The 27,289-nt window shown below is 42.5% G+C and overlaps 1 protein-coding gene across 2 annotated transcripts in view; it reads left to right on the forward strand.

The window, feature by feature from the left end:
• PCSK2 (proprotein convertase subtilisin/kexin type 2) overlaps positions 1-27,011 on the forward strand; it is a 195,680-nt gene extending 168,669 nt beyond the window's left edge. For both annotated transcript variants that reach the window (XM_075925556.1, XM_075925557.1), the window contains 4 exons: positions 9,739-9,954; positions 12,529-12,629; positions 14,642-14,869; positions 23,330-27,011. In XM_075925556.1, the coding sequence (XP_075781671.1) occupies positions 9,739-9,954; positions 12,529-12,629; positions 14,642-14,869; positions 23,330-23,816 (1,032 nt within the window). In that variant the 3' untranslated portion in view covers positions 23,817-27,011. The remainder of the gene's footprint in view (positions 1-9,738; positions 9,955-12,528; positions 12,630-14,641; positions 14,870-23,329) is intronic.
• Positions 27,012-27,289: the final 278 nt, after the last annotated feature.

Consider the following 27,289-nt stretch of genomic DNA (forward strand, 5'->3'; position numbering starts at 1 on the left):
TGCTTAGATGTTTTGAAAATCCCTCTAGGTGCCTTTCTATATTCTAGATGCTTATGTAAATTCGAATAACAGATTTTTCTTTCTTTCTTTCTTTCTTTCTTTCTTTCTTTCTTTCTTTCTTTCTTTCTTTCTTTCTTTCTTTCTTTCTTTCTTTCTTTCTTTCTTTCTTTCTTTCTTTCTTTCTTTCTTTCTTTCTTTCTTTCTTTCTTTCTTTCTTCTATATGGAATGTATAAATACAAATCTTTGACTATTTTCAGACTGGTAAAATACTGATCAAAAAGCAAAGTCATATGTCTTTTATATTCTCAAAGATGAATAAACATGTGAATTATTTTTTGCAGTCCAGGACATGATTCTCAGACACTAGGGTAGTAGCTCATGAATAAATGATGAGAGCCGAAATGTTGGCAGTGAATCAGGGACATGTCAAGAATTTAAATGTGCTATTAAACTGAAAACGATACTTGCAATGTTCTGGAAGGAAACTTAAGATAATAGAACTGCCGCACACAGCAAGTTTAATATTCTTGTTTCAGATGCAATAAATGAAAATAAATAATTGGGAGTGATATGGAGTGTAAAGATTTTTTCATTAGGAATATGCAATTAAATTAATTGACAAGCACAAGTAATATCCATCCTGCTGCCACTGCAACTAGGAAATAAATTAAGGGGAAAAGACATTAATGAGAATTCCCCAGCACATGCTGCCCTGTCATCCTTAAAATCTTTCCTCCAGATCTCCTCCTGCTGAGATCTCTGCAGTAAAATGTCACTTGACTAGATGGAGATAATGGAGGAGATTTCTCAGACTTCTCTCTATTTTTTTTGTTACTTTTGTTTGATGGTTAAAAAGAAGTGACTCAAAACTGTCGGGTTAACATATGACCATGTTAATACACATGCTTGTTTTGTATCCCTTGGCCATCCCCCTTCTGAATGTTTGTTATCCTCATTCTTACATCCTGCTGTAATCAAGGGATGGATTCTTGTAACTTTACTCACACCAAGCAGCACTTTGCTCCACAAGTAAATAAACTATTCAGTGAAAGTAAGGGTGAGCAGAAACTGTGTCTTGGATTGTAAGCACTTTGGGACAGGACACCCTTTGTTTTACCTAGCACAGTGACACCATGATCTTGAGTGGGTTGCTATTGTTTACAAATATCAAAGAATAATAACAATAATGCTAATATCAATGGACTTGGGCTGTTGTGTGGAATGAATGTGACCTCCCTGTTCTTTACTGCACTCTGTTAGCCTGCTCTTCATAGGAGTTGGTGGCACTTACTAGAAATTAATAGGCTGTAAAACAAGTTCTCCAACTGTCATTACTATCAGCAGCAATATAAGTAATATAATAAATACTAAATGTACTAATTCTTGAGTAAGCATTATATGAAGAATAAAGGTTTGGTTAAATGTCATACATTTATCCACAGGGAAGTCTGAGAATTGATTCAAGCATGAGTATTACACAAAAAAACAGGCGAGGACCTAGGGCATGATGTAAATTACACCATCTAGGAAATACCTTTTTGCAAAACAGGTACAGCATGGTTGGAAGGGATGCAAGATTTCTGGGTTGACGCCATTTCTATCGATGGGTATCCAGGATGAAATTCTGTGGGTTTTGAAAGGGTTGAAGAGATTATCACACAGCCAGGCCTGCCGACTGGGAGTGCAAGGGGAGCAGCTGCACTGGGGCCCAGTGATTCAAAAGGGTCCAGGGGTCCCTGCCCGCCCCCCCTCACTACTGTGTGAATGATGGTGGCTGGAGCCTTGGGCCCTTCAACTCGCCAATGGAGTGCCACATGGTGTTCTCTGGGCGACTCTCAGGGCTGGCTGGGGGTTGGAGGAGCCAGTGCAGCATGCTCCAGGAGGCAAAGGGCTGCCTGCCCCAGCCTGGCCCCTACCACCCTGCCGCTTCCAGGAGTGCAGAGCCGGCCTTCCACCACCATCTTGTCTGGGGGCCCAGCAAAACTGTCAGTCGCCCTGCACACAGTTGCCTACTATGAGGTTCTTTCACTTTTCTCTGAAGCATCTGGAGCTGGTCACTGTCTGTGATGGGATACTGGACTAGTCAGGCCATGACTCTGAGCCACTACTGCTATTGGTATGTGTCTAAGTGAAAACATAACACAGGAAGGGCCAAATTCTGTCCTGGTGTACACAAGTGCTCTGGGCTGAAGGAGAAGATGCACAGGGAGCATTGTCTCCCCAAACACCCCTGGAAGAAGTAAGTCAGGTTAGATTCCTTGGCATTAAAAAAGGGGCCAGGCGAGTACACTTTCTCTCCATCTGGCTTGCAGTGTGGGCCCCTAGCCTTCCTGCCCAGGGTCAGCAGCAGAGGCCAGAGTTTAGCGAGAAAGGACACGTGCTGCTTGACTTTGGAGCTGTAGTAAAGGGCATAGCTAAGTATATTGCTCTAAAGGCCTACTGAGCTTTCTTAACCTGCACTGGCGAAAAAGGGTCCTCAACCCTCAGCTCCGCAGACTAGTTGGACTAAGCGCACGTCTCTTTGGTGCACTAGAGCAGCATGTCATCCCAAATGGAGGGAAAATACAGACACAAACATAGAGCATAGAAGAAGAAAAGGGGATGAAATTACAGATCAGTCCAATAGAGTCAAGGTTGAGCAGCTGACTCAACTGGGACTCATTCTGCAGGAGAAGGGGTCAGCATAAGCTGCCACACCTGAAAATGGCATTGATTGGCACCTTGCGGATATCATAGATGGATAGATAGATATATAAAGGTCATGGCTGACTGTCTTGAAAGCTGAGATGCTCCATTTTGGGCAGTTCTTGCCCACTGTTGGAGGCAGCACCTGTGTTCCCTGTATGCTGAGAGCTTGGACAGCTACCCAGGAAAGATTCTAATACTGCCCAGCTGATTGTCAGAGTGCTGATTGTCAGAGTGCCCGGCAGCATGTGTTTCTATTGGTGGTGCACAACTGCGTATGCCTTGGTGTATATAACAAAATTTATTCCGCGCACGAATGGAAAATAAATTAGAGGGCCCATTGGGCAGCACTGAATGGTGGTGGGTCAGATGGGATGCTTGGGATGGCACAACACTCCTGCAGTTTGACTATCCGTCACTGAGAACATTGCACCCAGAGTTAAGCCAGGAAAAGTGATCTGAACTAGAGCTGAATCTAGCCCAAAATGTAGGGTCAAAGTTGGAGTCTAGAAGTTTTCTGATGTGTCTCCATTTTATAAATGCATCCAATGGGCTGCTTTTTTCTTGCTGCTTCCATCTTCCAGCTTCAGCTGTTTGAGTTTAAGGGACTGAAAAAAGTAATCCAAATAGCTGATCTCTGCCTATTACATTTTAATCATGTCGGCTTTTTATATTAGTGGGTACTAAAGGGTAGTTCATGGCTTGAATTAATTTCTTTAGGTTTGACTTGCTCAGCCAGACTATCCAATCTGTTTTCTACTCCTCCATAGCCGGTGAATATATTGTCCCTGTAATATGTTTTTACGTAAGAAAATGCTGCGACAAGAGAAATTTCCATGAGAGAAATATTAAGAATTTATAATCTAATCATGACATTGTAATTGGGTTCTCCAGTGAAAGAAGCGGTGAGAGTATTAAAAATGCAAGAAATTATTTCTCATTTCCTTCCATCTAGTACTATGGAAATTGCATTTCTATTGTTGGAAGATGAAGGTTGAGAGCAATACATTACCAAAATTCCTGCCAACTCGGTAGTTTAATGGGCATCATCAGCTTAATTTGAGATATTGCAATCTTGTGTGTACTAGCTATTTTTCAAAGGAAGTTTTGCTAATTCTCTTTTACATTAGGAACCAATGTACTTCACAGCTTTTAGAGCATCAAAGCAATGAACTGTAATTGTACGGTTTCTCTCTTTTGTGTAAGTTAGGATAAAACTTTATTGTAACTTTACAGAACTGCATTTCATCTCTGAGGCCAAATTTCATGTTCTGTTATACTATTGTAAAGCTGATGTTACTCAATTGATTTAACTGCCACTGGTAAAATTGACAGCAGTTTTTGGGAAGTTAAATTCTTTTTATTTTCCACAAAAACAAGACCCAACTACTGCTAGAACAGAGACAGAACTTTAGCATGTTTTCAATACAGTGTCCCAACCTAGTAACTTTTGTAATGTAGATAGATCCTTGTTTTAAATGTTTCATCTTTTGGGATTAAATTATTGGTTTAAAGGCACAGGAACAACTCAGTTTTGATTCCATTTGGTTGGTAATGAAAAACCTTAATGCAAAATATTCTCATTCATTTCTTGCACGTTTTAAAAGTGAAAACATTGGAGTGAAGCTTTCCCCCTTCAATGACTTAAACAGAAACAGCTGTCAACTAATACATGAGAATGTAAAAATGAAAGTGATCATAGCACAATCTGACTGGGAAAAAAATATTTTTAGTGGAGAAAATTAAAAGAGATAATTAAAACCCTTTCTCCTTTAATAATCTAAGGCATTTAAAAAACACTGATGAGGGATTACTTTTGAAATATGAAAGTTATGAATTTTACAAATGTAAGTAATACTAGAATTGTGCAAACTGCCTGTAAAAATGTGAAGCCAAATTCAAACAGCCTAACTCACATTTAATACTACCGGAGGCCACAAGGGGATCCCAATGAAGAAAATGGGACTCTGTGAACAATACACATCATCAGACTGGTTTACTGTAGCTATGCCAATTTATACCAGCTGAGCTAATCACTGGCACATGGAGACGAACAATTGTTGGAAGCAAACAATAGCTGAACTCTTCTGAACCTCAAAGGCTTGGATCAGATTTTGCACTAAAACTCAGCTACCTGATTGAAGATAACTCCTGAAAGCTCTCTATGTGTTTGCTTACATATGAACTAAGCTGAGCTTTATTTCCATCTCTGGTAATGCCTTTTTAGGTATGGAAAATGGCTTGATCATCATGTTCATTGTTTATTAATTTAATTAGATACAATACTAATAAGTAAATAAAAAATTATTAATAACTTGTTTTAATTGTTAATATAATTATCAGTGGGCAGGGAAGTCTGAAGCCACTTGTGATTCAGTGAGATATATGGCTGGTGTCTTCACATGGCGCCATAAGCAGGGCACCCTTTCAGGTCAGAAGCATTGCCTCTATGAAATACTTGCAGCAATGTGCTTGTAGGAAGGCTACATCCTGTTGTTAATGGAATTAATATATAAATAATGCAAGAGACACAATCAAAGTATGGACTATAGGTGAGTGCTTTCTAAAGGCTGCATTAATGGGTTTCCCTGAATACAGCACAAAGTACATCACTCTAGGCTGTAATAGGAAGCCATATTGACATATACCATACTTTGGACTGCATTATTCTTGACGGCGTCCTGGCAACCCAGGCTATTCAATTAGCCAGCACCCAAACAGTGCCTGATCTAGAAAGGTGCGTGGCTATTCCAGATACATACAGATTCTAGATGATTCTTGGCAAGTAGGACTACAGAGGCTGGTCTGAGGAGTGACAGGAAGATGATCAAGTCTGGTAAAAAGTGTTCAGGCAGGACAACGTGCTCCAGCAATCTGGTCTCATTCACAATACACCCCATTGAATGTAGTTAACAGATGTTAAAGACAAGTTTCATATTTATTCTCATTTAAATGTTTGTAGGATTCAATATAAAAGCATTAATCTGAACTGCAAAACTAGAAGAGAAAGAAAAATACTTGTGTGTGTGTGTGGGGGGGGGGGGGGCATCAGCTGTGCACTCCGAGTTGCGGCTTGCTTTTCATCCCATTCCCCAGATTGTCAGGGAGCAAGGGGAAAGTACTTGCAATCCATGCATGCCTCTTACACCTGGCTGGTGAGCTCTCTTCACTAATGAGGGAAGAACTCTAAACATTCGGGTAATCAACCAAAAGTGTACCTCAGCAACCTGTCTGAATCCCTGCAATCTGCAACATTGGAGCAGGAATCCCAAAAAAACAGACTCTCTCAGATTTCCAGTCCTTCACTTTAACTATTAAAGCCTTTCCCATGGGATTTGAGCACTTCTGGTTCCAGTCCTGTCTAGAATCGAGAAATGAGAAAAAGGAAAAAGAATTGTGAAAAATGTGGGCGGTTAAAACAATTTCTTTGAATTCTAAAAATTGTTTCACTCGTTCCTAGGTAATAACTTGGAGCATTTCATATTTTATATGAAATGAGTGATTTTTATGAATTTGACCCAACTAGCACTCTCTGGCCTCAGACCCTGCTGCTTGCAGTTATAAACTTGTGTATTTTATTTATCTGATTTATTCTTCTAGACGGTGTTAACATTTCACAACAATGATTTAACTTGATACAAGAATCCCCCCCAAAAAGATGTATTGAAATGCAGGCAAGTTCTCAAGGAGCCATGGACATTAGGGCAAAGTGACTGCCATCTTCTGCTCCCAGTACAAAACACTGCTGAGCCTGGCTTTCTCTTCTAGCATACGCAGAGTTGAGAGTAAGGCAGTGTGCCTCAGCCTACGTCTACACTGCAGGCTTTTGCTGGCAGAGAGTATGCTAATGAAGTGCTCATTAGCATATGTTGCACTTCCATTTGCATATCTCTGCTAATGCTTTTTTGGCAAGAGGTTTTTGCACAAAAAGAAGCAGTGTAAATGGGTCCGTTTTGCGCAAAAAAAAACCCTTTTGTGCAAGATCCTGTATACTTCCCATATACTCTCTGCCGGAAAAAGCCTACAATGTAGACATAGCCTCAGTGTGCTGCTCTGGCAATAGCTGTCTGGGGTGCTTCACTGCAGGTGCAGGCATGTGGTGAAGCTTACGGTGCACTCTCCCTGCCAGGCACCCACCAGCATCCCCAGGGCTCCTGCTGCAACCTGGTGCTGGTGGCCTCATACCCCATGAGCAAGCCAGCCCCCTGATGCGGCAGGAAGGTGTGAGAGGGACCAGCTGAGGGAGCACTGTAGGAGAGGTGTGCGCACTCCCCGCTGGTCTCTTGGTGGGGCGTTGGCATCTGTCCCTGCTGCCCCTCTCTAGTTGGATGCTGGGCAGCACACTTACAATACCTGGCATGCACTGCTGCCAGCAGCCCCTGGGAAGAAGCCAGGGAAAGGCAGTGGCAGGCTAAATTTTCTCACGTGCCCCTGCCACCTGTTTGCCTGCAGCAGTGCCCCCTCACAGGTGGCCCACGGCTCCCCTTGGCACTGGCAGTGAACAGGAGCAGCGGGGCAGGGACTCCACCAGCCAGGTAAGGCAACCCAGCTCGACTGGGACTGCTCCAGGCCTGAGCCGTTCCCCCCACCAGCTCCCTATGCTGATTCCTGCACTTCCCCCTACATCCAACCCATTGCCCTGACTCCTTCACCCCCCAACCCCCTGCCCTGACTCTTGAATCCCCTTCCACCCCCTTGCTTTGTGCCCATTGCAACAGACAATATCTATGAGGAATTTAAGTTATTTTCACCCCGGAACTGGAGTTAGCAAAGGATAATCTCGCTTATTCTTATCCACTTGAAGGAGCAGTCCTGTGAATTAAGAAGAGGTGCTCATTATACTACCGCTGCTAAGACCTGCAGGCCTCATCACAATGCCAGTCATTGGGAATAGCACTGGAGTATTAACAAACATATGCTCGCCATAGAGGGAAAGCATTGCCTTCTGATCAGCTCTTACTTAAGGATACTGCATCCCTGTTTCCTCTTTTCCCCAGACCTTAGCCCTGGCAGAGGAGGGTTCAGGTCACCTGAGGTATTTAAAAATGGAAGAAACAAAGGCTCTATTTTTCTTATTTTGACTGATACAAGGTTTCACAATAGTGTAGCCGATCCATTGTATTGAAAATGACCGCCCGCCACTCTGTATGGTTCAGCCTAGGCTGATTTCAGTAAGCAATCTACTGTCATCATCTTCATTACAAGAGTCCACCTCCAGAGAAGAAACACATCCTAAGAGCAGAAATCCCACTGTGATAGCAGCGCATTATAATGCTACTTGCTAACTTGTTTAAAATAATGAAGTTGCATCATCCACTGTGTTATGATAAAAGATGTGAGGCACTGCTGTGAAAAGGGATTTGATGTAAAGTACACTCAGAGCACATACCCCATTAAAATGCTGTATTCATCGGCCCTGTGAATTCCAGATCAGATTTGCTCATTAACTGGCAAAAAGGTAGATTTTTATAACCTTCAGCACTGCAGGCATACTGAAGAGCTGTGTTCTTCCTCCTTTTTATCCCATCTGAAGTAAATGGAAGGAGGGGATCAGGCTAAAACACAAAGGGTAAAATCTGAGTTTCATTTCTGTTAATGGAAATTTTGCCATTGACTTTAATGTAGGTAGGATTTCACCCAAGTTTTCAAGAGTCTCAGTTAAAACACTTTATACCCAGCCCGCACCCTTCTTTTCTCTGCACTAAGGAGCTGAAATAACCCCTCCCTCTTCCTGGTTGCATGGAGTCGGTGGGAAGATACTACTCTCTTTCACTTTAGCTCAGAGGGGGACAAAATGTGGCCCACAGGCAGTGTCCAGCCTCTTAGTCATTTTAATCTAGCCCTCAAGCTGCTGCTGGGGAGTGGGGTCTGGGACTTGCCTTGCTCTGTGCATGCCATAGCTCTGTGCAGCTCCTGGAAGCAGTGGCATATCCCCGCTCTGGTTCCTATGTGTAGGGGCAGCCAGAGGGCTCCTGTGAGTTGCCCCCACCCCAAGCACCGTTCCCACGGTTTCCTCTGGTGGGTCCTGCAAACAGGGGCCTCTGCGTAGGAGCCAGAGGGAGGATATGCTATTCCTTCTGGGAGATGCTTGAGGAAGTAAATGTGGCACAGAACCTATACCCGAGCTACCCTGCTCCGCATCCAACTTCCGGCCCCAACCTTGATCCCCCTCCCTTCCACCAAACCCCTGTGTCTCAACCCAGAGCCCCCTCCTGCACCTAAATCCCTCTTCCCCAGCCCCACCTCAGAGCCTGTGTCCCCAGCCAGAGTCTTCACTCTTTCCCTCCTCCCCCGGACACACTACAACCCCTGCCCTAACCCACAGCCCCCTCCCAAATCCTGAACTCCTAATTTCTTGCCCCACCCCACTCTTGGCTGAAGTCCTCATCCCCTCCACAACCAAATCTCAATTTAATGAACATTCATGGCCCTCAGGCCATAAGGTTTGAGAGCCTTGCTTTAGCGACTGAGAAGGTTCTATCCATTACGCCTCCTTCTTGGCTTAGATCTCTCCATCCAACTCCAGCTCCAGAAGGGGCATCGGGAGGTACTTTGATTCAGTCTCAGCAGTATTGGTTGTACAGCACTAACAGTAATTCAGACTAGTCTGATCAGTAAAACAAATAGAAATGAGTAAAAACAGCCAGGGAGCCAATCTATTGAGCAAAGAAAGTGGTGACAGTTTTGCAGGGTTTTCTAGTCACCGTCGGACCTTACAAACCCAGTCAATGAGGCGAACAAAATATCAATTTTAACAAAACACTTCTCCCATTGTGCTTAGTGCCTGGTATCAATGCCAGGTTCTAATGAATCCATAAAATGTCTTAGCACAGGAGCCTTGGTGTGCCAAGCAAACAAATTGATAAATGAGAACGCTATGCACAGAAAAGAGCGCAGAAGAGGCTGTGATTAACGGTTAACTGGACTTTTAAAGTCTGCAGCAGCTCTTGATGCACACTTATCTAGGGCCTGTTTTCTCCTTGACAGATGGATGCCTTGCTTCAGGTTTGAATTAATAATTTAACCTGACAGATTCAATTTCTTTTCCACAGGGCCGTGGCGGCAAGGGAAGCATCTACGTCTGGGCCTCTGGAGATGGAGGCAGCTATGATGATTGTAACTGCGATGGCTATGCATCAAGCATGTGGACTATCTCCATCAATTCTGCCATTAATGATGGCCGGACTGCTCTGTATGATGAAAGCTGCTCTTCGACCTTGGCTTCCACTTTCAGCAATGGGAGGAAGAGAAATCCTGAGGCTGGTGTGGTGAGTGCAGATATTATTGTGCTGTTGTCCTGCTCCTTACGCTTACGCACGTCTGTTCTCATCATTTGCTGTTTAGGAGCAGCAGATGTTCTTTTGTTAAGACTAATATTTTCTAATTCACAATACACAGCAGTGCCCAAACTGTCAGCTGATGAGATGGGATGTCGATATTGAAAGCAAGCCATGAGCTTCTCTGCTTTGTGGCTTTTCATGTAGGTGGTGTTCCCTAGTGATCAGACTACAATTTGGAAAGTGCAGCAGGGGCCTATTTATTCCTGTGTCCTCGGAATTTTTAATTCCCAGGCAGACTTGCTTTATGTAATTGCATGATAATGAAGAGTTGAAATCCCAGCGCAACACAACACCACCTTTTGCAACATATTTTAGGCTAATATAGTCATTGCCAATTCATCTGTAACCCAGTGTATGTTTGGCAGATTAATGATGATAACAAAACAAGTTGAGGGAAAATTAGTAGTAAAATATAGAATATTGTTGAGCTTCCTGAGTGGCTTTTGCATATTCTTGCTCCCTGTCAATCTGCTTAGTGTTTTTCTAGTTTAGGAGTGTGGTTACAGAAATGTGTGGTTACAGATGCTTGGTTGTTTAATAGCACAAGAAGCCTCTTGGGCAAAGGCTTAAAGCGCCTTTTTAATGGATGGATATAAAACTCTAAATAAACAACCCTGACATTTGTATCACAAATTCCCATCATTTAATTCCCCAGTGATTTATTAATTTATTATTTATTAGCATTGTAGTAATGGTTAGGTGCCCAAGTCATGGACCAGGAGCCCATTGTATGACGTGCTGTGCAAAACAAAGATTGTGCCTGCCCCAAAGATGAAACATCAGGTGTCAAATTATACCTGATAGATGCAAGCCCCTGTTGAGAGCAATGTGAAGCTTCATATCCTAGCAATTCTGCACAATTCCAGGTGCACACTGGGAATGCTCCCACTACACAACCTGTTGGAAGGGCACAGCATGCTCCTCCCAATATGCCAGTGTGTGGTGGGGGTGGAGGGTCCACTATTTTAATGGTCTTTGATGGGACCTGGATGGTGGCTTGGATGGCGTCCATATAAAAAGGTCAACGTTTGTCAACAGATACTACACATCTTCCAGTTATTTCATGTTCTGAGTGTAGCGACAAACTGTACTGTCTTAGATACCTCTCTCTGGTATCAGCTTGAAAAACTGACTTTTTTTCAATGGGGTCAGTTGAATGCACAAATTAATCAATATTACCTACATGACTATCACTGTGCAGTTTGCTTGCTGACTGTGTATCACATTTTCCTCGAGTAGCCAGTTCACAGAGATGATATTATCCTGCTACTACCAGCTATTGGAGCTCTTCCTGTAACTTAAGCATTGGAAGAGCCTTATGGTGCTAGAGTCTTGGGTTCAAATCCTGTTGATGGGGGTTTGATTATATTTATAGAAATATAATATTTGTATTATTGTATAATATTTGTAATATTGTATTTAGATGTTCATGAACATTAACTTCTTACTGTCATTGTTTAATCTAGTGTCCACCCCTCCCATCCCTGGGTATCTATCCATTCTATTTAAAAGTTAGCCTTTTGAAAAGGCAGTAAGTATTCTGCTTGTAGCGACTAGTACAGTAAAACTCCATTAGTCCAGCATCCAATGCTCCGGGACTCCTGATGATCCGGCACCATCAGGAACCCGGAAGTGCTGGGGCAGCCGGACAGGCTTCCCCCATTCAGCTGCTGCTGAAATTGACCAGCATCTGAATCGGGGAAGCCGGGAGCAGAGCAGCTGGGGTGCTGCCGGGTTGGTCTTGTAGCGCTGCCCCTCAGGGCTGCGGGACCTACCCGGCAGCACCCCAGCTGCTCTGCCCCAGGGGTCCCCGATTCAGTCGCTGCTGAAACAGATCAGCGGCCGATTCGAGGAAGCCCGGGGCAGAGCTGCTCTGACAGGGACTTCCTGGAATCAGCCGCTGATCTGTTTCAGCAGCAGCTGACTTGGGGACCCCTGGGGGAGAGCAGCTGGGGTGCTGCCAGGTTGGTCCCGCAGTGCCGAGGGGCGGCGCTACGGGACCAACCCGGCAGCACCCCGGCTGCTTTGCCCCAGGCGTCGGGATTCAGCCGCTGCTGAAACTGACCAGCAGCGTCAGTTTCACCAGCAGGCTGAATCCCGACGCCTGGGGCAGAGCAGCTGGGGTGCTGCCGGGTTGGTCCCATAGCGCCGCCCCTCGGCGCTGCAGGACCAACCCCGCAGGACCCCAGCTGCTCTGCCCCAGGGGTCCCCAAGTCAGCCGCTGCTGAAACAGATCAGCGGCTGATTCCAGGAAGCCCAGGACAGAGCAGCTCTGCCCCGGGCTTCCTGGAATCGGCCGCTGATCTGTTTCAGCAGCGGCTGAATCGGGGACCCCTGGGGCAGAGCAGCTGGGGTCCTCCTGGGTTGGATTATCGGAAGTTTACTGTATAACATTACTCCTTCCTTTTAGTCACCGAGTACTGCCTTCAATGCTGTTCTGTGTCAGTCATACAAGGGAGAGGGAAACAGCAAGTCTGACACATTCTTTCTGTATTGTTGCAGGCAACGACAGATTTGTATGGCAACTGTACCCTCCGTCATTCTGGCACATCTGCAGCTGCACCGGAGGCAGCTGGAGTGTTTGCATTGGCACTAGAGGCTAAGTAGGTTGTTAGAAAAATTCTGGTCTAGGTATAGGCAAAGAGTGCTGTTTGGGGTTTGTTTTTCCAATAACTTGCCTGTGACACGGAAGCTCAGAGCAGGGACAAACCTGTTAAACTGTCACAGCCAGATGCAGAGTCCTGAAATAAATGGAAAGACTCCTCTTGACTTGAAGGGCTGTGAATCAAGTCCTAAGGGCAGAAACCTGGATGAGTTTATGCAAAAATGCCTTAATTTGCATAGTGGATATAATTTGCATGGCCTCATTTGCATATATTGATTCCTTTTATAGATATTTCCTCCCCTCCTCATCTATTTTGTCTCTGCCTACCTGCTTAAGTGTCCCTCATCTTCTCTGGCTGGATGGCTTCTCTTGCCCCACTGCCTCTTTCTCTGATGTCCTCTTCCCAAACTGGCTCAGCTGTTTCCCGCTTCCAGTTTCTTTTCTCCCCACTTCTGGCTGTGCTCCTATGGACTCCCCTTACCTGTTGAGTTTTCCTCTTCTCTGCCACAAGTTGCGCCCTGAGGCTGTGTCTATATCTTGCCGCCTGTCTACACTGGCCGCAAATATTTGCGCAAGATCACTGACTTTGTAATGTACTAAATCAGTGGTTCTAGCGCAAATATTCTGATGCTCCCACTCAGGGATAAGCCCTCTTGCGCAAGAGGGCCAGTGTAGACAGCAACGTTAATTTCTTGCGCAAGAAAGCCCGATGGCTAAAATGGCCATTGGAGCTTTCTTGCACAAGAGAGCATCTACACTGGCATGGATGCTTTTGCACAAACATGTGCAAAGGCACATGCCAGTATAGACGCTCTCTTGCGCAAATACTTTTAACGGAAAAACTTTTCCATTAAAAGTATTTGCACAAAATCATGCCAGTGTAGATGCAGCCTGACAGTGTAAATCCTGGCCAGCACACAGCGCCCTACCCCCTCACAGACACAGAGATATGGCTAGAGTAACTGCCTACACAGCACCATTGAGGTTATGTCTCCTCTGCAGCTGGCCTCCAAGTCTCATAGAATTTAAGGTCAGCATGATCATCTAGTCTCTCCAACACATTCATGAAATAAACCTATAGCCTCTGGCTGGGTGACTGACATCCTCAAATCATGATTTAAAGACTTCAGGTGACAGAGAATCCACCATTTACACTAGTTTAAACTTGCAAGGGGGCAGCAGGCAGGGCAGAGGGACATATGGGGTGGCAGAGGGGAGGGAGAAGGAGGAGTGTGTATGGGCAGAAGCACCCAGAGACCCCCCCCCCCCCACCACCAGGGGCTGTTGCCAGAAGGGGAAGTACACATCCACTCCCCCCATACCCTCTTGTGCATCCCACTCCCTCCAGAGCCTGCATCTTCTCCACCACCCTCTCTCCAGCTATCAAACTCCCTCCCAGATTCTGCACTCATAACCCCCTACCTCCTGCCTCAGGCCACATCCAGCACCCAGATTCCATCCCAGACCCTGTACCCCAAGTCCTCACCTACACCCAATCCCCCTCCCAGAGCTTCATCCCTCACCTCTCCTGCACCCAAACTCTCTTTCAGAGTGTTAGGCAGATGGTGAAGGTGTGAGAGTTTGAATGGGGGAAGGGTGCAGGCTCTGGGCATTTTGGGGCCCACCAAAATTTTTGCAAACCTGCCACCCCTGCAGTTAGACTCTGAGCATGTAGGCAAGACCCACCAGACATCTCTGAAAGATTTCTTTGTAGTAACTCTGAGCCCTCCCCATCTAGTGTCCCATCTCCAGCAGTTGGGTATTGGGTATTTTTGCTAGTGGCAGTCACCTATGGGACGTATGCCACTGTAGGCAGTCTCGGTAGACAGACTTGGTCTAGCAGGCTAAAAGTAACTAAAACCTGAGCCACAATGCTCACACTGCTCTTTTTAGTGCATTTGCCTTATTGAGTATTCAAATACATCAGTCTTGTCAAATGTATTCTGTAAAGAGAAAACCATCTTATAACCACCATAAAATCATCACCTTTTCTACGTCACTCTTCCGTAGCCTGGATCTGACATGGAGAGACATGCAGCATCTGACGGTACTCACCTCCAAAAGGAATCAGCTGCATGACGAAGTCCATCAATGGCGTAGAAATGGGGTTGGTCTGGAATTTAACCATTTGTTTGGCTATGGCGTCCTCGATGCAGGAGCAATGGTTAAAATGGCGAAAGACTGGAAGACTGTTCCAGAGAGATTCCACTGTGTTGGAGGATCAATACAAGAACCTGAGTAAGTGAAAACAATGCTCGTCTTCCAATCTGTGGAGTTCGTTCTCTTTCATGCATGTATGTGATAACAGGCAGACACATGAATAGATGGAGGCAGATGTAATGGGTAAGAGTGAGTGTGTATAAGAATTTCACTTTTATAATTTGAGGGTCCAAACTTATAATTTTTTTCTCATAAGAATGGCCATACTGGGCCAGATGAAAGGTCCATCTAGCCCAGTATCCTGTCTGCCAACAGTGGCTAATACCAGATGCCCCAGAGGGAGGGATCACAGCAGGTAATCCTCATGTGAACCCTCCCCTGTCACCCATTTCCAGACAAACACAGGCTAGGGACACCATCCGTGCCCATCCTGGCTAATAGCAATTGATGGACTTAACTTCCATGAATCTATCTAGCTCTTTTTTGAACCCTGTTCAAGTCCTAGCCTTCAGCACGTCCTCTGGCAAGGAGTTCCTTGAACTCACAGAAGTACGTCTTATTCCTGTGAATAATCACATTTTTATGTCAATGGCACCACTTGCGATGATAGTGTTTGAAGAAACACTTGTGGGAATAGGCTTTAAACCATTTAAATTATATGATACATACCAAGTGATGCCATATATGTTTGACATACCAGGCACAATCCAGACCTGAAACAGGCTGGGTCACCCTTCCTAGCACCCTTGGGTGCCTTGCCACGCCAAGTTGAACTAGCTCCCACCTGGGCCACTCGCAACTTTCCAGCAATCAAGCTGCATATGTGTGTGTGTGTGTAACTGCAGCCTGTCAGCCAACCTTGGCTTATTCTGCAAGCTGGCTCCAACACACCTTCATTCTCAGATTTTCCACCAGCAATGTATGTCCCATGCTCCCCATCCCTCTTCTGGACGGCACATATATTTTAAATCCATTATTCCTTAAAGGAGTAAAATGACATCTTATTAGCTCAAATAGTTATTCAGACACTAGAGTTTAAAAACAAAGGGTTATCTGAAACAGTAAAACAACTTTATTAAATACAAAGATATAGATTTTAAGTGAGTACAAGTAATGAAGCATGATAGTCAGAAATGATTACAAGAGAAAAAGATAAGACATTTGCCAATGCCTAATTTAACAAACTAAACTAGATACAAGCAAAGTTTATCACTACATACTCCATTGGAAGATTCTCAGATCAGGACACCTCCCACAAAGTCCAGCACATAGCTCCTTTGTCTTTTCAGGTCCAGTGAATGGAGAGACTGGTGCCTTGAAGTGTTAACCCCCTTTTTGTACTGTCATTCCCTCTCTTGATAAAAATTACCAGATACAAATAGGAAAGAAAGGCTTTGAGGAAGGACATTCCCTGCTGCCTTTTTCCTCACATGTTTGAACTCCCTGTCTTCCTTTCCTGCTTGATAACTCTGTTTAATGCTTACACACAAATTGACTAGAGCACACATTCCCTTATTTAAGACAGACCTGTTTGCCAATTTCTGTTTGGGCAGAGCTGTAGGATTTAAACAAGTGCTAATAACACCATACAGGAGAATCTTATTTCACATATAATGTTGCCACACGTTGCATCAGGACAAAACTGACCAACAAATCATGATTTTTCAAGTGTTCCCTTACAAAGTACATGTGTTGGTGTGAACACAGAGGTATTGTAACAGGGCACAACTCACTCCCACAGCACCTCCTGCTGGTCACTTGGGAATTAGCTCATTTCAGCCCTAGAGCACCTCCTTTCAGTCAGTGTCTTGCCTGCTGTTACCATTTTTTCTCTCCACCACTTGGTGTTAGGGCTACCATCTCTCCAAGGCTCCAGTACCCTTCCCTCTGGGTACTGCCCTACCTCAGTAGTGTCCTGGGGTCCTCCCTCTAAGGAAACTCCCAACCCCCTTGCCTGGGGTCCTCCCTCTAAGGAAACTCTCAACCCCCTTGCCTCAGTGACCCGCTGCCAGTCATCATCTAGTCCCTACTGCAGGGGCAAACTGCAGTCTGAAGTGGCCATTAATCATAGGCATAGGGTTGCCAAGTGTCCGGTAAAAAAATGCAGAAAATACCGGACACCTAAAATGTCCAGTATTTTCTGGGTTTTTTTTCCTGCCAGGAGGCAAAAATACCAGACACCTGGCAACCCTACAACACACTTAGCAACTGGGCCCAGCCCCCAGCCTTCCTCCCGCTCCCCTGACACTCCTGCCCCCGGACTCCCTGCTTACCTGGTTCCGCAGGGAAGCTGCATTCTGGCTTGATCAAGAAAACAAAATGGCCACTGATAAAAAGCCTAAAGACCAAGGAGAAGCAATGCCTTCTCTGGGTCTTAGTGCTCAACCGCTCCCCTGTTCCTATCCCAATTCTGATTCTGCACATACTGAAAGAGCCATGCTGTTTTAATGCTGTTTTATTTTTTTATTTTTTTTTTACTCAACAACTTTGGTTCGCCTCCCCCCCCCGACAGAATTTTTTCCCTGGTGTTTGGGTTTTTTTGGGGCGGGGTGGGGTGTTCAGTATTTTTGGTTAAACCATCTGGAAACCCTACATAGACAAGGGGTGTGGACCTGCTGCCTTCCACTGCTCTGCCTCCCTCCCTGCAGCCCTAATTCTCTCAGGCCTTGAGAGCAAAGCCTCAGCCTGGGAGTTCGCATGGCCAGAGCTCCCCAGCCCTGCCTGCTTTTCCCCAGTCCCGCTCTGCATCAAGAAGCCTCTAGCTTTCCTGGCATAGCTAAAGCGTGAGTGAGTCCTCTCCTCTCCTCTCCTGCGGGAGCTCTCATTCGTACAGCTCTCAGCTGGGCCCTAATTGGCTTGCTCCACAACTCCAGCCCTCTCCCAGGGCTCTCTTTAACCCTTCTTAAGCTAGTGTGGGGCAGATGACCTGTCATAGGTATAGTCTGTAACAACAATGGGATATGTTTAAATTTGGTAATTTTCTATTTTAGTAGATAATTTTAACTCCAAAGAACTAAAACAATCACTCACAGGTATCAAAGATTCAGTTTGAACATTAGAGTATTTTAATTGTGTTTGGTTTATGTTCTCCACATCTCTAATTGCCAGCTAGGTAGTCAAATTATTTTCTGATTACTTTCATGTGCAAAGCAGAATGAGTCAACAAGTGAATCAATTAATACTAATTGACTACAACAGCTAAAGTTCAATTTAATATTTGAAATACTAACCTAATGATGGTCAATTTATGCCTATAACATATGCAATTTGGCTTTTCAGTGCCAGTATTAAAGGCATTATTATTTTATAGGAAAAGGGAAAGAAAGCAATATGCTACCATGGCTCAGAGTTAAGATAGGCTAGGAAGGCTGTGAATTGTTCTTACAAAACCTCATTCATTACATTTTGTTTTTTCAAAACTAAAGCCAAAGGACAGTTCAGACTTTACTGCATAATTAAAATGAAGAATCATTAGGTTTCTAAGGACAAATCAACAAAATCTTCTCTCACATAGAGCTGGGCAGGATAAAAAATTGAAATATTTAAAAAAATTGCCTATTAAAAACCACTTCCCCCCATTTTGAGTCAATTGAAATGTGTATCGATAAATTCAAAATGTTTTGTTTTGATATCATCATTCTTTTCTTCTTTAACATTTTTTGGTTGCATTAGCTTAAATTTCTATACAAAAAGTTGTTTCAAACTAGAAAGCTTGACATTTTCCTTTTGAAAATGTCTAAACACTTTTTTGATGTGATAACTTTTTTCTTCTCTTTTTTGAGTAGGAAAATCTGTCAGCTCCAAACCTATTTCATGAAAAGTTTTGAGGTTGATGAACTGGCATTTTTCAATGAAAATAACAATTTGTTGAAAATTTTGTGATCATCACTGCTGTGTCACTTTTATTCAGTACCCAAAGATGACTGGCAAGGAGGAATATGGGGGAGGGGGCACCGCCCATGTGACTGACCCCCACTCCCCCAGGCCAGGGAAGGGCCAGAACAACTCCTCTCCACCTCAGACAACACCTCTGTTCCACCCTCTTCATTTTCCCCTTGTTCCCTCCACTTCTTCTGACAACCTGTGCCCTGAGTGATGTGGCCTGGTGGACTGATGGGGCCGGAGGTCCGACACCAGCAGCGGGGGTCTTCCCCCTGCGTGCTCACCGGCAATGTCAAGGGAAGTGGAGCAGCGCAGCCCCAGCTCTCTCTACTCTCCTAGACACGTCACTCTGCTTCCCTTCAGCGAGTGCGAGGGGTGGCCCTTCCCCTGAGCAACGTGCCAGGATAACAGAGAGAGCTGGGACCGTGTCGCTGCCCTTCCCCTACTGCTGCCAATCAGCATGTAGGGGGGACCCCTGTTGCAGGTACCAGGCCTCACTGCTAGTCTCCTGGGCCACTCAGTGGCTCTGTTCCTGCCAGCTGCTGACTAGCGCCTTGCCCCTATTGCCCATGGTGTTTGGGGCATGTACCCTCTTGTTCTCCCCATATGTGGCTCCTGTCAGCCCTGTCAGTTATAGAGATGTCTTGTGAGTAAACTGAGCCAAAAATAGCTTTGTACCTCATAGTAGTCACCTCCTTTCTAAATTTCCCATGCACATTATTGCGATTGAAATGTATGTTAGAAGCATGCAGGCATTTTGCAACAATTAACCTCAGCATGTCAAAAAGGATCCTCAACTGAAAGACATGATGGGAGAGCAAAATAAGTGGAAGTTGATGCTCTTTACCACTAGAATGATTTTTAAGAGGGGGCTTTGTCCCAGTGGAGGTATCCAGGTAATGGCTGGAATGTATTTGTTTTCCAGGGGTCCCCACGTATGAGACGGCCTCTTTGAGTACATCTGCAATATGATGATAAACCCAATTCTCAGAGCCCAGGTCAGCTGGACTGGGCCTGCAGGGCTAAAAACCGCTGTGGAGACATTTGGACTTGTTCCGAAGCCTGGGCTCTGAGACCCTCCCTCCTCATCCCAAGGTCTGGTTTTCTACGGGGGAGATTTCAAAGGCACAAATGACAGGCCATTCCAATGGGAGTCAGGCACCTAACTGGCTACTGTGCCTCTGAACAGCTCTCTCCAATGGGTTGCAGAGGCAAGCCAGAAAACACTAGCATACCTTTGATTCACAGTATGCACCTAAAATATGTGATTGTGGTGTTATACACATGTCAGATATGACAATGTTGATACCGCACATCTGACATGTCTCTCACTTGGCTAATGGAATGCATGATTTGCAACGTCTTTATACTTTGAGTTTAAGAGAAAAACAAAATCAATGTGAGGTGGATCCAGCTCATCTTCAGAGATTCTATGGGAATGACAACTGTTAACTGATATTTGCTTTAGATGTGGATACCTGTTTTATTTTTTATTTGGTTGTTGCTGCAACGATAATGGTTTCTATATTGACGTGGGTGAGCACAGGATACACTGTTGGAGAAACAGCCTGGGGAAGAATCTACAGCCTATTGTGTGATGTGAGTCTATAAAGTGTGAGATTCTCTAGGCTTCAAAATGGAGACAATATAGATGCCAATGAGACCTCACCAATGATACCACACTGTCATTGGAAGCTGGGTAGCCTTCTGGCCTGGTCTCTTGAGCTGAATTTGATCTGCATGATTGCTGATTTATGACTATTCAAAGAAAATGTTCTAAGTTTTGCTAGCAGAATAACATATTTCACATCTAATGTGACTTTTAAATTCACTTTCCTCTACATCTACCGCTGTTGCATACTGCATAGCATATCCCATGTGGAAGATAAATATATTTATATCATTATATCTTTATTTTGAACATATTTTATTATTGATATTATATTTACAATGGTCAAGATTCTGCTCTCTTTATGCACACTGAGTATTTAATTATTCCTCACATAGTCTTAATAAGGTACTACTCCATTTATGTACCAGGAACAGAATCTGGCACTAAAGCTATGGATAGTGTAGGTGCCTGAGATTTGGGCTTTGCTGGTGGATAATCTTAAACACATTACTTGGTTTCTTGGTGCCTCAGTTTTACAATCTGTAAAATGGATGTAATGATCCCGATTTCATTTGTAAAGCACTTGGAGAGCTAGTGATGAGAAGCGCTATATAATACTATCATTATAACATAAGATCCAGGATTTATTTCATTCACATGTGTGAGAGTACGCCTTTGTGAAATGCTTTCTTTTACTGTTCTTAGAAGAATTGTTCTATGTTATTATTATTTGAAAAGGTTTGGATCTATAGGTGTAACAGTTTGTATATATTTCTTTATAAAAATAAAACGTTAAACATAAAAACAGTCTAGTTTTAATATAGCTAGACATTGGTAAACAGTCTATCTAGTAATAATTTACCCTGCTGCTTACTATCTTATGCTAAAAACCACATAGACTAGAATAAAGTATATTTATCTTAAAGAAATACATTTGAATACTGTTCTGAGTTTTAAGAGATTTTAATAAACTTTATTCTAATTAATTAAAGAAAAAGTCACATTTTAATATAATTCAGAAAGTGTTAACCAAACAACCTTAGGTTTGAAAGGTGCATAGTAGTTGAAAGGAGAACAGTGAATGATGTTTCTTTAGGTTGCCCCCTCTTCATCTGAACTAGTGTGGTGAATAATTAGTAATTAATAAATTAATACCTTACATGTACAACAGCGCCTATCCTCTCAAAGAATCCCAGAGCACCTTACAAACTTCACATACCCTTAAAGCAGTTAGGTTAGAATTTTATGCCTCCAAAAATCTGCCATGGGAGCTTTAATCACTACTGGTAGTCTAGGCCCTGTATTTACCTCTCATCTGGGGAAGATAGCACCTGTAACATAAGGCTGGAATGTGAGTTCAGTGCACGCTCCGTGGTAAGACTGCCAACTGCTGAATTGTCGATGCCACTTTCTTACAACCCTGAAGTATTTGGGGATGTTTCCCATTCAAATATTGATCAAACCCTACCCTGCTTTGCCTATATGAGGTCTCTGTGAAGCCACAGGATATACAGACTCTAGACTAGTTCATTATTCTTTAGATGTTTTGATCTCTATGTTGTATAGCAGTGAAGTATTCCAAGACACCAGAGTTTAACAATTATGTCATTTGATTATGGCCAGAAATGCAGCATCCTACTGCATGTTGCTAAGTGTCAACAGCCTTATCACTGGGGATGGTCATGCTGCCAAGGGAAAAAATGATGACGAGCAATACTTATAGAGCTAACCCAATTTTACACAATAAAACATTTCAGAGGCCATGTTAAGCCCTACTTTTCCTATGGACATGAGGTCCAGCTGGGTGGCATTTCTACCTAATAGGCACCCTGTCATTATGCATTCTAAAAAAGTAATTTTGACCATATAAAAATAAGCCTTCTAAAGATCCTTTCGCATCTCATGTTATCACAATTGTACTTAGTAAAATGTCAACCTTATTTACATTTTTCAGACTGCAAATGTTATTTTTTTTAAAGAGAAAAATCTATTTCTTCATCCCAGCATGACTGATGTTGCACTTTTTAAAAGAGTGGCACATGCAACACTATAAATTATGACCAGTTGCATTATGTGGGGGGCATGAACATTAGACATGCAGAAGAATTTTTGGGAAGGTAAAACAGCAAATGCAGTTTGCTCATTACACCAAAAGAGTTTTTTTAATGACTGAAGTAATTCCTATATTGTTTAAATATTAACATGTTGGGCTATTTACAGCATGTTGCTGCTAAAAGCATTCACAGACTTTTACACCGGCTTTGTAGTTATTTTGATGTGTGAGGCAATTCTTGAGGTAATTTTTCAGGATCCAAGAATGCTAATAGGCATGTGCTACTGGCAGTGTGGAGTGACACTGTACCAACATGACTCCTCAGTGGCACTGTTGCTCTGGGACATACAGTTTCTTCCAGAGTTCTCAGGGACACAAGGGGCGTGAACTCACTGCTACCAGCTGCCATTGGCTAGTGTCCGAAAGGATGAGTCACAGCTTTGCCTCTTTCCTATCCCTTTTGGGATGGCAACTGGGGAATAATTGTTTTGCTCACACAAGCACAAAGAGTGTAATTACAGGTTAAAATGTGAAACCCAAGATGTGTAAATAACATTCAAGCAGAGGCTGGCCATAAATGTTGTCCCTAATTTTTACTTCTACCTTATCGAGGCAAATGTGGTTGAATTCACTGGAACTTTGTCTACATAAGACTGGCGTTATAAAGGATTTGACATTTGGAGAATGTAGCAAAATGGTTGTGTTTGTGTGTGCACGTTTAAATATTGAGTATAGTATGACGTTTGACTCCTATTGATCTAGATTTGAATTTTGCATTTCCGTTCAATACATTGCTTTGAATTAATGTGGAAATGGTTACATCATTTTATATCAGGAGGCTCTGGGATGAACAGATGACAGTTCTCATTCTTACAATTCAAATTTTATTACAATATTTTTGTGTTTGTATAAATACACGTGGATGTTTAATAAAAAATAAATTACCATGTATATCTCATTTTAACCTCTTTTATTGTTATTTAACCCTCAGAAAAATACCATCAAGTGGCAAGCTTGTTCTGTCACTCACAACCGATGCTTGTGAGGGGAAAGAAAATTTTGTCCGCTACCTGGAACATGTGCAAGCAGTTATAACAGTGAACTCTACTAGGCGAGGGGACCTCAACATCAACATGACATCACCGATGGGGACTAAATCCATTTTACTGAGCCGGCGGCCAAGAGATGATGACTCCAAGGTGGGTTTTGACAAATGGCCTTTCATGACAACACACACTTGGGGAGAAGACCCTAGAGGCACTTGGATTCTGGAAATTGGGTTTGTTGGGAGCGTGCCACAGAAAGGAGTACTGAAGGAATGGACACTGATGCTACATGGGACACAAAGCGCACCCTATATAGACCAAATAGTAAGAGATTACCAGTCCAAACTGGCTATGTCCAAGAAGGAAGAGCTTGAAGAAGAATTAGATGAAGCAGTAGAGAGAAGCCTGAAGAGTATACTGAGCAAGAACTAGCATTGGTCTCTGCATGTTCATCTCTTTCCTTTCCTAGATCCTTCTACTCACCTTTCTACTATCCAAACCTCTGTGTTAGACATATTGCAATGAGTGTCTCCGTAGCCAGATTATCATATGCTATTGATTTTAAACTCTTATATCCTGTCAATGATTATTTTAATTACAACTGAAGCAATCTTTTTTTACTCTAAGCCACAAATATGCTGTCCCCTATCAACTACTCTGTACAGTTTGTGACTGTAAATGATTTTGTGTCATACAAATAGGTAATAACTTGCAAACAAAACCGTGATGGCTTTTCCCTTCATATTTTTGTGGTAAATGTTGTTTGTACTTAAAAATCAAAGAGGGAGTACTTTTTAAAACAGGCATTTAGTAGTAATGGACCCATTTGGTCAGCTTTCATGATAGAGATGTTATCAGTATCAAGTTGGCTGGAGATGCCTTTGAATGACTAATAGCCTGATTCTGTGACATTGAATTCACTGAGAGTTTTCTCACTGGCTTCAGTAGGAATAGAAATAGACCCTAAATGGAAAAAAGAATCCAGAGATTAAGAAAGAAGTCAACCTCCTCTCAGAAATCAATGCCTTTTGCAGTTTCTTTCACACAGAAACATATTTTTGACTTAGAGATGATTCACGTGTATGTAATAAGTGAGACACAATGATGTTCAAAATGTCTGATAAAGGACATGCATTGTGAAACAGGGTCCAAATGTTCTAAAAGCACAACTATTTTTTAAAAAAATGTGATAATTCAAAACCGATTTTTGCCAAATCTGCACATTGGGAACAACATTTCAATTGGTGAGCTACCCTTTTGCCATGTGCATCTGCTCTCCTTTATACAGAAATGTATTATAACAGCGTAAGGTAACGCTGTGTCAGCATTCCCGCTACAGACCCTTACATTCTGGTGTTAGTAATGTGTTATGGGCAAAACTTGGCATATGAACGTTGAGTCCAAAAGCCATTTTTAATTCAAATTTCTTTATATTTTAAAAATAGAGATTAGATCACTTTTGAGATGTACCCATTTATTTAAGAAGAAAGGCTGCTTAGATTGTTTTACGATATGTGCACAATGCAAAGGTAGTTTTGACTAGCAATAAAGAATAATAAATTTGGGGAAATTAGCCCAGAAATCACTGTTGCTATTTAAAGGACCTAGTCCTGCTATCTCTTACACATATGAATGTGCTCAGGATCTGGTCCAAAGGAGTAAATTAAATCTCTCAGAGCCTGATCCGTCTACTGCCATTGACTTCAATAGAGATTACACACTGTGTCAAACACAACAGCCACAAGTGTTTGCAGGACTGGGACCTAGGATAGGGACTATGGGACCAATCCTGCAAACACTTACGTACTTGCTTAACTTTAAGTACATGAGTAATTACACTGGCTTCAGCAGAACTCTGCCATCCTATAGTCATGTGCATAATTATTTGCAGGACTAAGGCCTAGAATGCTGACAGTAACTAGATTCAGAATTTGATTATTTTCTATTTTTAATATGCAGAATATACATCTAAAATGTGTGTTATCAAGAGCTGTTTGGGGTAATCAGTTGCAAACTAAAATTAAAATGAATACATATTTATCCGATCATTAAAAATCTCTCCAACAGGTTTTGAAATGCATAGTTTCCCCCCAGAATGTATATTTAGTCTATTATTTCAAGTTAATATTTGTCTTTTAACTTTCTATAACAGGATTTTTTCTTTTCCTTTCAAATGCCAAATTATCTGCTTAAACTATCTTTAAATTATGTGCTGAACCTCTCTAGTCTGGTACCTTTAGGACCTGACCTGCTGCTGAGCCAGAAAATTTGCTGGACCATGAGAGGTCAATATTGTCTGGAAGCATTACAAATACTTCCACTGCTAACTGGGCTCTTAGATGACATTTAGGAATAAATTAGAGCTAAATAACAGCCCAGAACACCAAGAACCAGGACTGGTGACTGTAAACAAAATTCATGGGACCATGATAAGTGGAGAGCCGGCTAACTAAAATAATGCTGGACCACAGCGCCCCGGACTAGAGAAGTTCAACCTGTATTATAAGTCAAGTTAAGCATGTAAGTATTCATAGGCTCTCCTTTCCCTTACACTGATCTAACTAAGGAGTTACTCCAGTACAGATAAGTTATATTTAGGTGTAAGTGAGAGGTGAAACAGGCCCTCAGGCTTTTAGTTTTAAAAAACCACCTATAAAAGTGACTTTTAAAAGCATGCTTTTGTATATTTGTTCAAATAGATGGAAAGTATCAAATATATTTTATCTGGTGCCCCTAAAATAACCCAAAGAACAGCATGGCCTCAGATACATGCATGTAGGCAATAAGCCAGTGTTTAAACTAGAATGTGGGTGTCTTTGGAACTGTGAAGATGCCCATTGTCTTCAGTGGGTTGTGAATTGGGCCTGTGATTCCCAGTAATTAATGGGAGTTGCACGTGTATATCTGAGGGAAGAATTTGCCCCTATTATGTTTACATATGCATTTGATAACACACAAACAAATGTGATATATAGAATATATATAGAGTATGTAATATATATATGCAAATATGCATAATATATATTACATATATTATTGAAAATAATAAATACATATACACTCATGCACTATATTTATGTGTATGTATTTACTAAAGAAACAAATCATTTAAACTTATTGAAGAGAATTCTAAAATACATGAAAAGTTCTTGGCTTAAGAAATGTGGCAATTTGAAATGGAAGTGTACGTTAATTCCTATTGCATCCATGTAATTTTGCAATCTCTGTTTGAACATTAAATGTCTTATATAGCAGCAAAATAACTAAATGGGTGGTCATATTTTCATAATGTTGATTTAACTTATTAAGTGCAAGATGACTGTAAGGGGTGATTAACAGAAATGATGAGTTTTGATATACGTATATATAAAACACGTGTATATACTATATATATATATAGCTAGACTTCAGACTCTTCAGAATTTTTGCATCAGGATAAGCACAGAAAAAAGTCCAATTAGAATAAGTTTTTATGGTATTGCTGATGCAAAAATAAAGTTAATTTATTAGCATTTATAACAGAGGGGAACTATCACAGTTCTTGATTTAAAACAGGTGAATGTTGTTAAAATATATAAAGCCCTGTGATGATGTTTTATAATCTGAGTAAAATAAAGAGATGTTGTAAACTGGCAGGTCCTATCATCATTGCCTATCAGAAGTCATGGGGGAGGTGACTTGTGTTCAGTGAAACCACTTCATAAAGGCCTGATAGGGTAAATCACCTCTCAGGTATGTTTGATACATAAGAGATAAATATCTTCATCAAAGAAAAGGCTACCAGCATAAAGGCTGTAAAACTAAAGCTGTTTTAGCTGCTAGAAGTATTATACAATGGACCACTGTGGATTGAGGCACTAATTCGGGAAAGAACTTAAGCACATGATCAAAGGCAAGCATGCACT

The sequence above is a fragment of the Pelodiscus sinensis genome, chromosome 3, assembly GCF_049634645.1.
Source record: "Pelodiscus sinensis isolate JC-2024 chromosome 3, ASM4963464v1, whole genome shotgun sequence".
NCBI lineage: Eukaryota > Metazoa > Chordata > Testudines > Trionychidae > Pelodiscus > Pelodiscus sinensis.